The sequence below is a fragment of the Carassius carassius genome, chromosome 22 (assembly GCF_963082965.1).
Source record: "Carassius carassius chromosome 22, fCarCar2.1, whole genome shotgun sequence".
NCBI lineage: Eukaryota > Metazoa > Chordata > Actinopteri > Cypriniformes > Cyprinidae > Carassius > Carassius carassius.
Genome location: NC_081776.1, coordinates 15,954,393 through 15,970,776, shown reverse-complemented (window position 1 = coordinate 15,970,776; position 16,384 = coordinate 15,954,393). Strand labels below are relative to the sequence as shown.

General features: G+C 35.7%; 1 protein-coding gene across 24 annotated transcripts in view; it reads left to right on the top strand.

Moving 5' to 3' along the window:
• The window catches only part of LOC132099050 (CUGBP Elav-like family member 2), a 157,798-nt gene that overhangs the window by 108,684 nt on the left and 32,730 nt on the right, over positions 1–16,384 (top strand). For all 24 annotated transcript variants that reach the window (XR_009423016.1, XM_059505449.1, XM_059505455.1 and 21 more), the window contains 2 exons: positions 1,630–1,826; positions 11,869–11,951. Coding sequence is in view for 23 of the 24 variants with exons in the window: in XM_059505449.1 (XP_059361432.1) it covers positions 1,630–1,826; positions 11,869–11,951 (280 nt within the window). In the remaining variant the exon portion in view is untranslated. The remainder of the gene's footprint in view (positions 1–1,629; positions 1,827–11,868; positions 11,952–16,384) is intronic.

Below are 16,384 nucleotides of genomic sequence, written 5' to 3'. Positions count from 1 at the left end.
TTTTTACTTTAGCTTACATATTTAATTGACTTTTATTTATACATTAAATGATCAATTGTACGTCTTTTATCAATTTGAAAAGGGTATTTATTTATTTGTTTGTATTTTATGATTGTCAAATTTTCTGTGATTTGATTGGCCTTTTATATTTATATATATATATATATATATATATATATATATATATATATATATACACACACACACACACACACACACACACACACACACACACACACATATATATATACTGTGTATATATAATACTTTTTCCCTTTAAGGGTTTACCAGTGAGATATTTTAGTTCCTCAAATCTGACAGACCAGTGCAGTATACTGAGAAAATAAATAATTTCTCCTTTGTGCTCAGATAAGTGCTTAATTCATGTCAAAATGTCCATGGAGTGAAGCACGTTTCAAAGGGAAGAACTTTGAACGGTTATCTTGAAACAGACGGAGAAGACTTACTCACAGAATGCTTAGTGCGATAATTAGTCTCATGAGGAAATGATTATGCCTCTTCACTGAGGATATTTATTTATTTTATTAGGATTTATTTATTTTATTTATTTTCACATCAGTTGAAGGGCAGGTTGGCCTTCGATCAGCTAAACCAAAATGGAATTAAATCGAGTAGACACTCAGTGATTTTTGAGCTTGTTTAGGCTTGTTCACTCATTTTGTTATTTGTTAGCTGGTTAAAAATGAAATGTGTGTGTGGGGGTCGATAACTCTCTCTCTCTCTCTCTGAGTGCTTTCATCTGGAACTGAAACAAGCGCCTGAAATTCCTCATGAACTCGTTGAACCAGCAGCATGGGTGTCTAGGGGTCACACGGATCCGTCTCGCACCCTGACTCAGCTCAGCCATTTTTATCATTTGTTTCATTCTGGTGTGAGTCACTCAAAATTCTGCGTTCAATTCATGTTGAAGCTAGCATTTGTGAAATTGTGTTTTCAGTAAACTGCTTACAATGGAAGTATATGGGGCAAATGGGTGGTTTTAAAGTGGAAAGGTGAATCTTTTATTTGTGTTAAAGCACTTTATTGATTTCTTTATTTACTTTATTTACATGTATAAATTTGTTTCAAGAATAGCAAGTACAGTTTACAATGTCAATAACACTTTTATAACAGGGCAAATTCAGGCTTGTGTCGTCATTTGACGAATTGATGTTGATGATTGATATTTTCATCGTAATCATGATGTGTATGTCTATTTAGCATTTGCTTAATTTGCCTCATATTTAAAAATTGCTGTAAACATGCATTTTCTTTGCAAATGAAAGTTTCTGAGCAAATGAAAGTTATTTTATATGGTAATAGAGCTTACTGAACCCGGAACAGAGTCTGAATTGTACCTGCTCAGGACTATAAACACAACATCAACACTCACACACAAGACACTGCACACACGCTGAGTGTAATAACACTGTTGTGATTTTAATCAGGGTTTGTGTCTCCGTGTCTTCCTGCTTTAATGAGGAGCAGTTGTCGATCTGTCCGGCCCAAATTTGCGCTCGCTGTGAGCTTGGAGACCAACCCCTCTCACTCCCTAACATCTTTCAGTGTTCCCAGACAACGATATACACCGTTGACACTTCATAACACTTGCTTTCTGTCTCTCTGCAGTAACGGTACAGCTGGGAAGATGAACGGCGCCCTGGAACACTCGGACCAGCCTGATCCGGACGCCATTAAGATGTTTGTGGGTCAGATCCCACGCTCCTGGTCCGAGAAAGAATTAAAGGAGCTTTTTGAGCCGTACGGAGCCGTCTACCAGATCAACATACTGCGAGATCGTAGTCAGAGCCCACCACAGAGCAAAGGTAGCGTGCGTTTCCTGTCTTTTGACATCACAGATGCCATTGCAGCAGCAGGGTGTTGTGCTGCGTCATGTAAACCTGCTCACACGTGTAATGTGTTAGCTTGAGCCTCTGACTTCCTGTTGTGCATCTTCATTTACAGTCTGCCTGTTTCTGTCTTTCTTTTCTCCATTTCTCAAAAGCTATGTTCAGAAATCTGTTTAGGCATTGCTAGAAAGCATCGCAATGGGCTCAGTTAAAACTATCGCTAAAGATGGCACGCATAGTTTGAAAAAAAAAAATGCTCGCAAATATTCCATTTAGTACACATTTAAATAAAAAAAAAGACAGTTTGACTCAGTATTTGCAATGTTTATATCTTTATAATATTGCAATATTAGCTTAGCAACATGCTAACATCAAACTAAATTGGAGTTTTCCATGCTGTTTGCGCACTTTGTTGCTGCCTTTATGTCCTTGTGTAAAGTTTCTACTTATAAACTTGAATTATTATAATTGGATGTGTTGGTCAGTTCCATATTTGGAACTCTGTTTTTCATTTACGAATAAACTTTTTTCAAACTGCAATACAACACAGTTAAGCACAAATGATTCACACAGAATGTTCACACAGAGCATTTTTGAGTGAAAAGTACTGTAAGGCAGTGGAACAGGGTTACCAGGTTTTCACAAGAAAACCCACCCAATTGCTACTCAAAACTAGCCCAGATTCGTTTCCCCAATTAAAAATCACATTCCGGGAAGTAAAGTAAAAAATTTGTGGTGTGGTTTCCTGATAAAATTTGCATTCCAGGGGCTAAATACATGTTATTGGGGCCGTTTCAACCTGTGGTAACAGTGTTAAAGTAGCCCAAATCCACGGGAAAACCATGGACTTGGCAACATTGTAGTGGAAGGAAAAAAAGCTAGGTCTTGAGAGTTGTTTGCACAATAATCTGCAACAGGACAACATAACGATCAAAGATTAACATGCTTAGCATGCTTGGCATGTTAACCCAAATATGTTTCTTTCTTCTGTTGAAAATAAAACTTGAAAAAGGTGGGGAACCAAATGGTTGCTGGTCCCCAGTTGCTTCCATAGTATTTTGTTATTTTTTTCCCTTATCAAAATTAGTGTAGACCAGCAACTGTTTGGTTACCCACATTCTTCAAAATATCTACTTTTTTTGTTCAGCACAAGAAAGATATTAATACAGGTTTGGGACATCATGAGTGAGTAAATAATGAAAATTTATGGGTGAACTATCCCTTTAATACAGACATGCATCCATTTTTCTCTCAACTGTTTACTTTCACTTTAGACGTAATAACAGTGTTTATATGTAATCCTTGTGTGTTTTTGACAGTATTAACTCAATCAGACGCAAAAAAGAACTTAGTCCAGTAATTAGGCGCTTTGAATACACTTTTTATTTTAGCATGAACGCGCTTCAGGTGTACACGATAGTGAAGTTGGATTTTCTTCCAACCCGCGGGTCCCGTTTTTATGAAATTATTTGGCCTGCCCCAGCCCGCCCCGGAAATAAATTAAAATTTCTTTACCCGCCCTGACCCGGCCTGTGGGGTCCATGGATAATGAGACATCACGCAAGTTACGTTGCTACATAGACCTTTGTATTGTAACCTTATCAAAGAAACCTAATAAAATATGAAAATAAATATGTAATGTAGGCTATAGGGAATTGCACGCAACATACATGGATATTTTTATTTTGTTTTTAATGACCCACCCCATAAATAAAGAGCGAATTCCTTTACCCAACCCGCGGGTTACCCGTGGGGTTCCGTGCGTTATGAGACGACCTGCGCATCACTAGTCCACACTCAGAGAAAGCCCACTTTAGAACAGCACGCAAATAACATCTTTAACTGGTAATGCTTTAAGGCACATGCAAATAATGTACTTTTGCCATTGCGAATAAGTGGCGGAGGCGCGCTGTAGCACGATACTACGATATTTGTTCAAAAGCAGAAAGTAGAGACATTTTAATCATCCACGATCCAAAATCGTCATATCACACACACTCCTACATAAATATGATCCTTTCAACAGGACTTGAATGCAGTAATGTTCCGAATCCGTAATCTGTGGTTTAGTTTTGGTTCCGATGCCGCCTATGTAGGCGGTAGACAGCGAGGTAGCTCATGGGTTTCAGAATAGCGCTAAAGCGTAGGAGTAAACCTGAGTTGTTAACACTCAGACAGGAAGATGGCATGTACATGTTCACAGTGCCGCCCATCCTCTCACTCTTATGGAGGATGAGTCAGGGCCGAGTGGGAGAGCATTACTCAAGTCCTGTACTCTCTCTCTCTTGCGCACACACAGGCATTGCGATGGATATCTCCATCAGAGCCAAGATATGTGATTGCCTTTCAGACAGTGTGATGAGTGCTCCTGTAGTTCATTTAGCTGCAGTTAGAGTGCCTCTCTCAGGTCCAGCTTCATCAAGGCCTCTGACACAGCCGTGGGGCCGTAATGGCCGCCGCTAGCCTTTAGCTTTACTCTAACCCATTTTCATTTAGGAAAAGGTCGTCTGCGCGCGACTCCGGCTGTTAAATTAGACTGTATTGAAAGATTTCCCCACCAACAAAGCCGCAAGGTGAGCATTAACTTCCTGCGTGTCTCTCTAGCACTGTCTTTCCCTGTGGCGTCCACCAATTAGAACTGATTTTCTCTAAAAGGGATTTAGTTTTCCATTTTTTTCCCTCCCATAAGGACAGTTTTGCACCTTTTAAAGTTACCAATTAATGGGCAGATTATATTAAGAAAAGTGTGCCAGTTAACAGGACTCAATTTGAAGTGTCCTAAAGCAACTTATACACACAGTATTGGATAACCTGAGATCTTACTCAAGTTTGCACACACTTTAGTTTCCATGACTTTCCGCTGACGCAACCGACTAGTTTAATACATAACCTGCCCACAAGATAATGACACATTGCAGTCTTTATTTAGTTTTCAAGAATTTTACACTTATTTATGGGAACTAACTTTAACAACTGAAGTCACAAATCATATTTATTTATTTCAATATTTAACAATCACACATTATGTGTAATATTAATCTAAAGGAAACAAATACAAATTAAAAAATTAAATAATAATTGTTTTTGCTTGTTGCATCTAAACCAGAAGCCAACACACAAATCTATTTAAAGTTACACTTATTTTTGGAAACTCACTGAACATCTGCATTTATTTATTTATTTATTTTTATTACAAATATAATGTGTTGCAGTTTACACATATAATATTTGTATATATATATTTTTTTGTGGCTGGAGCTTTGCTTTTGCTTTTAGTACAGCACTGTGCATCGAGTATTGCATCACATTATGCTGCACCACAGCAGTGTAGACAACTGGATTTTAATGGAAGCAATCTAGTTTTGCATCTTGAGTTGTTGTTTTATTAGCTTCACGCAGTGAGCACAATATTCCACACCCTTGGTTACTGACGTTAGTGCTTCCTTGTTTTTAGACTTATAGGTTTAAGGTGCCAGTGTGATATTCTGTCAACCCAGATCCAGCTTTTTTGGTGAAAATGTACCAGTCTATTACAGATTGGGCACCGGCACCCAGCTGAAAAGCACTCACACTCTCACACATCCCAGCAAGAGTGCGTAACTGTGTTGAGTTGCGGTCTCAGCGGTTTAATCCACAGTCTCGCACCCACTGTGCTGATTCAGCATGGGACGTCACGTCCTGTGCCCCGCGTGTGTCCCTGCCTGGCCGCCATCGCTTGTTCATCAGCGAGGAGGTGCTTCTGAACAGACAGCCTCACAGAACACCTGCCCAACATGTGTGTGTGTGTGTGCACGAGAATGGAGGCATAGAATATAAATGCACCCAGAGGTGAAGAGCAGGAGTTGTTTATCAGAGCCATTTAAAATGGTCCACACACACACACACACACACAGAGAAACAGACTGTCCTTTGTTGAGAGCGGTCCAGGGCTAAATGGCCCTGAGCAGCTGGGGTTCTTTAGTAAAGATGTATTCCTGTCTCCCTTTGAAGTCCGTTACACACATACGCATGCACAAACACACTCATAAGATGAATGGATGCGTTTGTGTGTGCATCCTTTTCGGTTCCTGGACACGTAGCACAGAATGATACAAATGTGTGTGCGTGTGTCCTCTAAGGCCAAATGCAGACGTGCAATGCTAATGTATTGAAATGTATTCTAACAGATATGTGTGTGTTCATGGGATTAAGTCCATAACTTTAGGGCTTTGGATGGTCTGTGTCCTTTAACAGATCAAAAACTGAATTTGGGAATAATTGGTATTCAAGTCGTTTTCATTTACAGTTTTGCATCCTGTCATACTTCATAATGTGACACGTTTCCGAGTGAAACGAGATGTAAAATGCTATCCTTCGGGAATTGATTGGATTGTGAAAAGCGGGAGTTTCGGGCCTGAATTCACATTCAGTTGTGAAAGATTACTTTCTTTCCAGAAAAAAAAAAAGTCGCTGGCTCCTGATGATTTAAACTGGAAAGTTAGTAAAGTAGTATCATAGTAGGGTTGGAACATTTTTCACAAATATATATAGTGGCTCCAAAAACTATTTGGACACTTGAGCCATTGTTAAAAATACAGAAATGTAAATATAATTTACTATTAAATTGCATTAAATTATATATAGTTATATAACAAAACATCAAAGCAAGTAGATTTTTTCACCGGATCGAAAAGAAAAGTAATAGAAATATTTATTTGTAAAGAACAATTGTACGAATTGTATTAGTAATAATGATACAACAATCGTGGTACTGAAGTTGGATTCATTTTAAAGAGATATAGCACAACTACACTTTTTAATCAATTATTTAAAAAACAATAATAATAATAGTGCTGTCAAGTGATTAATCGTGATTAATCGCAATTAATCGCATACAAAATAAAAGTTGTTTGCATAATACAAGTGTGTGTTCTGTGTATATTTGTCATGTATATAAAAATAAACATACAGTATATATATAATTTATATTATAAATAAATATATATTAAATAAACAAAAATAAATCTGAAATATATACATGCATGTATGTGTATTTATAAATACATAGTAAATATAAACAGTACACATACATAAATTATGTAAGCAAAAAATGTAAACATAATCGCGATTAATCGTTTGACAGCAGTAAAAAAAAGAGAAAAAAAGAAAAGTGTTATCAAATGTAAAAATGTCTTTCTGTTACTGTTAGAGTTACTGTTACTGTAAGCCTGCACTTGTGCTGTATGATATTATACAGCACGAGTACGAACGGTCACGGATCTCTTGAGGCTGTTGTACGCCTCGTGGTTTTATCCTGTCTTATCCGTCTCAGGTGAGGCATGGGCTTTCAGACCGTACGTCAGCAGTCCTGCCACGTACAGATGTGAAAAAAACGGCTGTTCTGACCTCCCCGCCTGGGATTGTCAAAAGTTTCCAGCGTCGCAACACAATTAAACACAAAACGTTGTCAGCAGCCAAGGAATGAGTCGAGAAAGCCTGCGTTTCCTTCACTTTTGCTGACAACACAAGAATGAACAGGATTATTATTGGCTGACTGTTTAATATTAGCTGTTTCAAAGGCAGCATTTGAATGGTTTTTGACATCTCTATGTTCTAGAATGAACAGGAAAAGGAGAATGTTATGCAAAATCATTGAGCTACAATACTGAAGTGCCCCTTCACATTAAACAAGGAAAATCAGCAACAGTAATATAATAAGTGGCAACACTCTTCAATTAGGAAAAAAAGTTAATCAATCCTCTACTACAGACGTTTTAAAATTTGTGGATGCCAAATAAACCCTTTGATGCCAAAATGGACCAACAAATAAAAAAAAAATTAACTTGTTAGGGACCCCCTTACTACAATTTGAAAGCACCTCAGAAAAATACAACACAGCTGCACATATTTTTGTAAAATGATGTATATTGATTGATGAGATTTTTGTATTACTTCTATAAAGTAATGCAATTTTATAATACTTTTTTATTAAATTTGTATTATTATAATTTGCATTTATTTTATTACTTTATTATATATATATATATATATATATATATATATATACATACATACATACACACACACACACACACACACACACACACACACATATATATATATATATATATATATATATATATATATATATATATATATATATATATATATATATGTTGTGATTATGATAAATTATCATTTTTATTTTACAAATTAATTATTAATATTATTATTTGAATAATATTTTATATATAACTTTTACTATGTACAAACAGTAACATGTTAAACATGTTTAATTCATATCATTATTAATATTATTAATAATAATAACAATGCAACATAGTAAATTGGCACACTGATTGGTCAGCTAATGTGAGTTCATAAGTGTGTGTATCAGGTTTGAACATGATTTCCTAACCTTATTCCCATGTTTACCTTCCCTGGTCTTACGCAAGCACACGGTGCCTTCCAAGTCTTGATGTAGTGGAATGTTACTTTATACTACTGGAGCATTATGAGCTCATGTAGTATTACTGGTTGAATAGTTGTGCGGCGTTTAGGCTCATGTGGTTTTAACTCAAATCTCTGTACACAAAACACTTGTGAACACTCCCCCTCTATCAAATGTTTCACAACTGATTCATACAAACAGTACAAAGTTTATGATCCTGATCTGATCCACTCTCATTTTGGCAAGGAACCACACACTTAGACAAGAAGCGACAAGCCACCATTTACTTTTTTTAAAAACCAAACAGTCAGATCTAAGCTTGCAATTTTGAGAAAGCTCTTGGTATTTTTGAGCCAGCTAACAATCTCAGCCTTAGTCTACACGTCGATTTAGCTGAGACCCCTGGGTCGGTATTTTGCTTCAGGCACAATGGTGATTGATCAGAACCAGGATCTCATTAACACTTCAGTTCTTGGGTCACACTTAATTGGAATTGAACTTAAAACCTTTGTGTTAATTAATAGCCCAGAACCACTAAGCACCCCAACCAGGACCAATGGTAAATGCAACCAGGAGAGATCAGATGTCAGCTTCTTATTCTCTATCACAATTGTGTATTTATTGAACATATTTTATCTGTCATAAGTCTCGTCTCGAGAGATTAGCTCCACGTAGCATATCATCAAAATATAATAATGATTTTTGTTCGGGAGCTTTTAAAAAAATAGAGAGCGTCTGCACTGCAGATCATTTCAGAAAGATAACAGCTATAACACCAGCATTAAACACTTTATAAAATAAGTTGAGCTCAAAACTCACTTTCAGTCAGTAGCGAGTATTTGAACTAACTTGTTCCGATGTGGATTATGTAAAAGACTATGCACACTAAACATGTTACCATACTAAACATGGTAAATATGACCGCTTGAAGAAATCAGACGTCGGTTTCTCACAATTTATTTAGTAACTTATATCACAAGTCTCGTCTCGAGAGTTTACCTCCACGTTGCCTATCATAAAAAAAATATAATAATGTTTTTGTTCGGGAGCTTTTATAAAAATAGAGATATTATCATTCATTCTAAATGTGGCTACAAATAAACAGAAACAGACTCGACTGAATAAGCAGGCTATTTTCATAAGCGTTAAAAATAAATAAATAAAATAGAAATACGTGTATTTATGTGTGATTAATTTTGAGTCCTGATAAATTAAATCATTATGATCAATGTATCACTTATTCTATAGTTAAAACATTGATGCTTTTGAGTTTGAATATTTAACAAAGCATGCAAACAAACGGACGCTTTTATCATGTTCCTGTGTGATCGCGCATGTTCCAGTGACTTATTTCTTATTAGTTTTCTGATAACTTCTCTTGGTTGGAAAATGATGAGGTTGCATGACGTTGTTCATGTTCGTGTAAAGGGCGTGTTTTAGTGACGGGCAGCGGAGTTTCAGGCCCTGACTGTGGAAACCCTGTGCTATTCTGGCCTCGGTGCTACTGGCCCGAGGCTATTAGTCCCACCCGGCCATTTTAAGCCCTGGCTCGCACTGGCCCGACAGTGGAAATGCGGCTAATGTCAATGTTGACTGATGGGAAAGTTTCAGGCATGTTGGGAGTTTAAATGTGTATGATCACTTACTGGTGTCTTGTGTGTGTGTGTGTGTGTGTGTGTGTGTGTGTGTGTGTGTGTGTGTGTGTGTGTGTGTGTGTGTGTGTGTGTGTGTGACACTGGGAACAGGGTTGTTTTGGCCATGGACTGAACTGCACTGTTGCCAGGGATGAGTGAGTCCTTAGTTTATCCTGCCAAAATTCTCCCTGGCAGTAAAAGGGGATTCAGTTTACTCATTTTTTTTCTGGTTCCTCTTCTCTTTTCTCTCTAAATAAAACATGCCCGCAGTCTCAGCTTGCTTTAGCCACACACACATACACACACACACACACACACACACACACACACACACACACACACACACAAAGGTCTCCAGCTGATTCTTTCTGTCAGTCCTCTCTGGTGATCTCTGCCTGTGTGTGCCTCTGTGCTCCAATGCCCAGTCACGGACAGTGATAGGTGCAGATGCATACTGTACACATACTCATTTTTATTTTTCTGATGAAGGTTAGAGCTTTTTTAGAGGCCTCAAAATGTATCATTTTGTGGTTGTCATGTCCATTAAGTGTTACATATTTAATTTCTAAAGTCTAAAGTGAGTTTTCTGTCTGAATTGAATGGGTGGTAAAATCTGTGTTATTTACATAATATTTATATATTTCATATTTTAAATGTGCTTTTATTTTAATATTTAGTTTTTTATTGAAATTGTATACATTTTATGTGCTTTGTAATATTTATTCGTTTTTTTTTTCTAGTTGGCTTTATTTTTATTTCAGTTTTAGTGTTGGCAATTTCTAGTACTGTATGTAAGGTGCTGTATGTAAGATTTAGACTCTAATAAAGCATAAAAATACCATATGTTTGCAGATATTTAAGAAACATGCTAAGTTAACATACTTGTTCATCTGAAAAACAATGCTGCAGTCATTTATTCTCTTTTGAAAATGTGTGTTCCGGGCCGGAATGTCAGTCTCTGTTTTGGTTTGTGAAACCCGCCCACTGCCAGTTTACCCGATTGCATTTTGGCCAGTTGCCAGTTGGCGGAAAACACAGTGTATTTCATTTAATTCATCACCAAGTGCACTGGTTCCTGTTTGTGTCGTCAATCTGGCAACCTGTGTGTGCATCAAGTCTGAGGAGGAGGGTCCGGATGAAAAAAACCTCCAATATTTTGAATTTGGACTGCAATACCTAGTTCAACCACTCGGTGTCAATCCTACATACAGCCCCCTTATTTTATTCGGTTTTATTCAGTTTATTTTCAAGGCAACATTTCTAAATTTTAAGCTATTTAAAATTTTTATGTAGATTTGATTTAATTTCAGATTGTTTTAATTTTCGTCTTAGTTTTAGTTAACATATTTATATTCATATATAAAATATACTCTTACATAAATAATTGTATTACTAAAATAAAAAAAATAAAAAAATAAACTACATTTTTTTTATTAAATTAGAATTAAATTAAAAACAATCAAAATAAATAAATAATTTTAAATAAGTTTATAAATATATATTTTTAAATTAAAAATAAAATAAATGTAAGTTCTTTCCAAGTCAAATTATGTTCTCTTTCAACAAGTACAAATGATTTGATGCTCGAGTTGTCACGCATGGTCAGAGTTTTTACCTTAATCGTACTCGCAGCCACATGTGGGACACTTGGTTTTTGTGTCTGAGGCATCAAGCTGGGTAGCCAGTGAAATCTCTTTGGTCCTCAATCCCACTCCATATGGCTGTTTATTAAGCATCAAATATTAGCCTCTTTCCTCTCTCTCTCTCTCTCTCTCTCCCTCGTTCCTTATCTTCTCTGTGGTCTAGTTTGGCAGAGATCTGTATGACAGCAGTGAGATTGTTTTCTCTCTCAGCAGGTAGTGAGACTAAAAGAAAAAGATCAAATCCACTTGGCTTATTGCATGCTTAAAATGCTTACCTCTCTCTTTCTCTCTGTTGCTGTCTTTTTTTCCAGGGTGCTGTTTTGTCACATTCTACACAAGGAAAGCTGCCCTAGAGGCTCAGAATGCACTGCACAACATAAAGACCTTAACTGGGGTGAGTGTTTGTTTATCTGCTCATGTCTGTCTCTCTCTGAATGCCAGTAAGGCAGAGAATTTCTTATTCAAATGAAGACAGTTTCAAGTTTTTAGTCTGGTTTCTTTTGTTAGAGGTTGTAATTCAGGAAAATGTGTGAAGAAGGGGTTGAGGAGACAGGCTTATTCTGGTTTTTAGTCTCAAGTCAAAGAAAGACTTAATGAGTTTATGATTTGAGCTTTCTGACGGAGCAGGTAATGTTTGCTGTCAAGAAATCAGAGCCATTGTTCTCGAAATCCGAAACACAAAAGGTCACGGGAGAGATTTGAAAGAAATTATTAATTTTATTCAGCAATGGCGCATTAAATCAAAGGTGCCAGGAAATACATTTTAATGCTATAAAAATAGGTATTTCTGATAAATTCTGTGTTTTTAAACATTGTTCACAAAATTATATTTTTTTATGTTCACTCAAAAAAAAACTAAAATTTATAAAATAAAATAAAATAAAATTGAACATTAGTGTATTTCATAGGGATGCACTGATATTAAAATTCTGTCCGAATGATTTTTTTTTTTTTTGAAAGCCGATGATTTTTCATATTGTGGCTGATCAGGTAAACAATAAATTTTGGATATTAAAACTTGACTCCACTAAATTTGACCAAATAAATGAACAAGTGATTTAAAGCATTGCAACATCATAATATGCAATGCAAAAATAAATTGAGATTTGATAAACGTGGTTTAACAGTGTTATTAAATGATTAGCATTTTGAAAAGCTAAAGATCTGAAATATAGGACAGTAACCAATTATATATATACAAGTATATATATTATATTTTACTACATATTTCTCCATATCACTTGTGTTTGAAGCACCCGAAACATGTCTGTGTACTTGTGTACAGAATGTTTTTGTGTAATGTGTTTGTGTGACTGTATAAAAGAGTATCGGAGGTTACTGTTAACTGTAATAAAAAATGAAATGTAAGGTTGTCCATACAGTCAAAACTGCCGTATTTTCCGGACTGTAAGTCGCACTTTTTTTCATAGTTTGGCTGGTCCTGCGACTTATAGTCAGGTGCGACTTATTTATCAAAATTAATTTGACATGAACCGAGAGAAATGAACCAAGAGAAAACATTACCGTCTACAGCCACGAGAGGGTGCTCTATGCTGCTCAGTGCACCTGTAGCCTACACTGAAGACATAGAGTCATGCGGCTGTGGACGGTAATGTTTTCTCTTGGTTCTTGGTTCTAAATAAATGCGACTTACATATGTTTTTTTCCTCATCATGACGTATTTTTGGACTGATGCGACTTATACTCAGGTGTGACTTATAGTCCGAAAAATACGGTAGATTTATTTCATGAAAACATAACAATAGTGCTATCTGACAGATAAACTGTTTTCTTGCTTTTAGTGTCTGTGTTTATTCTCATTGTTTCCAAATCATCTTTGAGTTTAGTTGGAAATTTAGTTTTTCCTAAACCTTCAGCCCACGGCAGACCTAGAGATGTCACATACGATTATCATATCAATTGCTGCCATAATCAGACCGTCTCTGAAGTGGCGTGTGAGGACGATTGAAGGCTAATGTAGGACATGTCTGATAAAGTATCCTCCAGCTGTGAATGAATTCATCTCTCTCTCTCTCTCTCTCTCTCTCTCTCTCTCATATAATGTGATTGTACATTAATACAGTTCACTGAAGCCTGCTTATACACTACAAGATCAGTTCAGTCTTGTGAATATTCTTTTTTAATAAGTTTTTTGGGCAGTAGACATTTATTTACAGTAATTACAGCTGCAAATGAGCAGGCCCAAATGAAATCTAAACATTTTATGCATATTTTGAAGGAAAATTGCAAAACTCTGCAGAATGGATTTAAAAATGTTCGCTGAGGGGATTAATAAGACTGCAGTTGAAAGTAAAATCGAAATATTTCATGAGAAAGCGTAATTGCAAATTTAATAAAGAAGCCGGGTGAAACGGCTTATGAGGTACGAGCGCGTTTATGATGGTACTGATTTATGGATTTTTTTTTATTTTTTATAATAAGCAAAATCACTCAGCTTTGGGTGCAAAACTTGTGATGATAAAGTGATAGAAACTGTGACATGAACAATGCAATATTAACTTATAAAACCTAATAAAAAAACAGCAATATAAACAGTAATGCACATACGTTTTTCAGCCTGGTTTTCTTATGAGAACCTGGAGATTTGGTTTGGTCCTCACACGGCACATATGGTGACCCATCAAATATAACAATAAAAAATAAATTAATAATAGTGATAATATTATTACACTTTATTTAGGTTTAGTTTTTTTTATTATAAAATAATGAACTAAATAATAAAGTGTGATAATACTATTTTATTTTAAAAAAAAGGGAATATTAAATACAAATACAATTATTTCATAGTAAACTTAAAAATAAAATGCTAATATTACTATCACTATTATTTGAACCTTAATGATTATTTTTAATTTGAATTATTACAATTTTCCATATTCAAACTTAAAATCAGCAAGCTTTTATTTTGGCAGGATGCCGGCTAATAAGTCTATGCACATCCTGGGTTTAGCGGAGCCGATTGTGGGTCGTCAATGAAATGTCAGTTTCGCATTGAACTCTGAAAGAGTTAGCGGGTAGCCTAGATATTTGCTTTCCGTTTGAACAGAAATCTTATATTGTAATCTTGTACAGTTTGTTGATCTAAAATAGTAATTGTGCATTAACAGCTGTCAACCATGTCGGTACGTAAATGCACGCTCTGAACTAATTTACAAAGTGCATTTCTTATTTTGGTCATGCATGTGGACCACTTATGTGCACCTCTGAATATAAAACAGTATTTAACTAAACATTTATTTTATTAGCAAAATAGACCTAAAATGTAGCACAGAGACCTTACTGAACAATGAAAATTAATCAGTTTCTGTAAAGTGATCTCCTTGCTGTCTTATTAGATGTTACATTAATTAAAATATTTCTTCCTGTGTGTGTGTCAGTGGGTTATCTGTTTATAACTTATGACACATTCTATCAAATTGGCGCTCTGTGTGCATGCTCTAATAGAGGTAGTTGCAATCTTTTTTTGTATATATATATATATTTATATGTATATTATTAATTACATATCACTTACTGCCAGTGTTTATGCCACTGTGTGTGTGTGTGTGTGTGTGTGTGTGTGTGTGTGTGTTCAGGAGAGTGTGGCAGCTTATAAAATCCCCACTGTGTGCCCATCTGTCTGACTCCTGTGATCCTTGACCCAAACACAGTGTGTGTCCTCAAACCACTGGACTACACACACACACACACACACACACACAGAAAACTAAATTTAAAAAATAATATGTAAATCAGGTAAAAATGTTTAAAAAAATGTATATGGTCTCTGTCCAAAGAGCGCAAACAACCTCAAACAACAAACTTGGGTCTTTTAAAACCTGTAAGTAATCTGTCCTCAGTCGAAAAAAAGAAAAAAATATACATGTGTCCTACAGGATCAGATGCCTGAGGATGCCAGCAGCAGGGCAAACCATCAAAGACTGTGAGTGTGTGTGTGTGTGGTAAAGGTCAAAGATCAGAGTTGAAATGAAGTAAATGGATATCTTCAGTTATTTCTGACTGGTTTTATAATTTGATCCAACCTTTGAGTTATGGAGCTGTCATTCTGTCTTCAGCTGCAGATGTTGACTTCTTTCAGGATTCTGTATGTGCGTTTTGTAAGAGCAAGCATGTGTATTTCATGTGAAACTGGTAACAGTGCATGAATTGTAATTAGTTACATGGCTTTTAATGGGAGAGGATGAGAACGCGCATGTCCACAATCTTTGAGAAGGCCACATGTGAGCACACACACAGTGCAAAGAAGACCACATGACTATTGGGAGACAGATGCCGTACACACAGAGCTGTGTGTGTGTGTGTGTTGGACAGATCTGGTCTTTGGAAGTATATCAATGCTGGACTCAAACTTGTGGAGCTGACCTTGAAGCTGAAGGTGTTACAAGAGGAGGAGAGATTTTGAGAAAGAAAAAAAGAACACAAATCAGTTCTAATCAAAATGTTCATTGCAATAAATAGGGTATAACATTGTTTATATATATATATATATATATATATATATATATATATATATATATATATATATATATATATATATATATATATATATATATATATATATATAAATTATGTTTTTTTATTTTTTAGAACAAAAACTTAATTATGGTGACAGTAATACCTTTAATAAGGTCAATATAATTTAAATAAATCTGTTCCTTGATAGGTTTTATACACAATATTATATTATGTATTATATTAATACTCATTTTATAATGTGTGTGCATGTGTATATAGTTGTTGCTGTTTTTGTTTTAGTCATGGAGAAAAGAAAAAACCTTGCTGTGAGAAAATTTAGACCGAATGCAT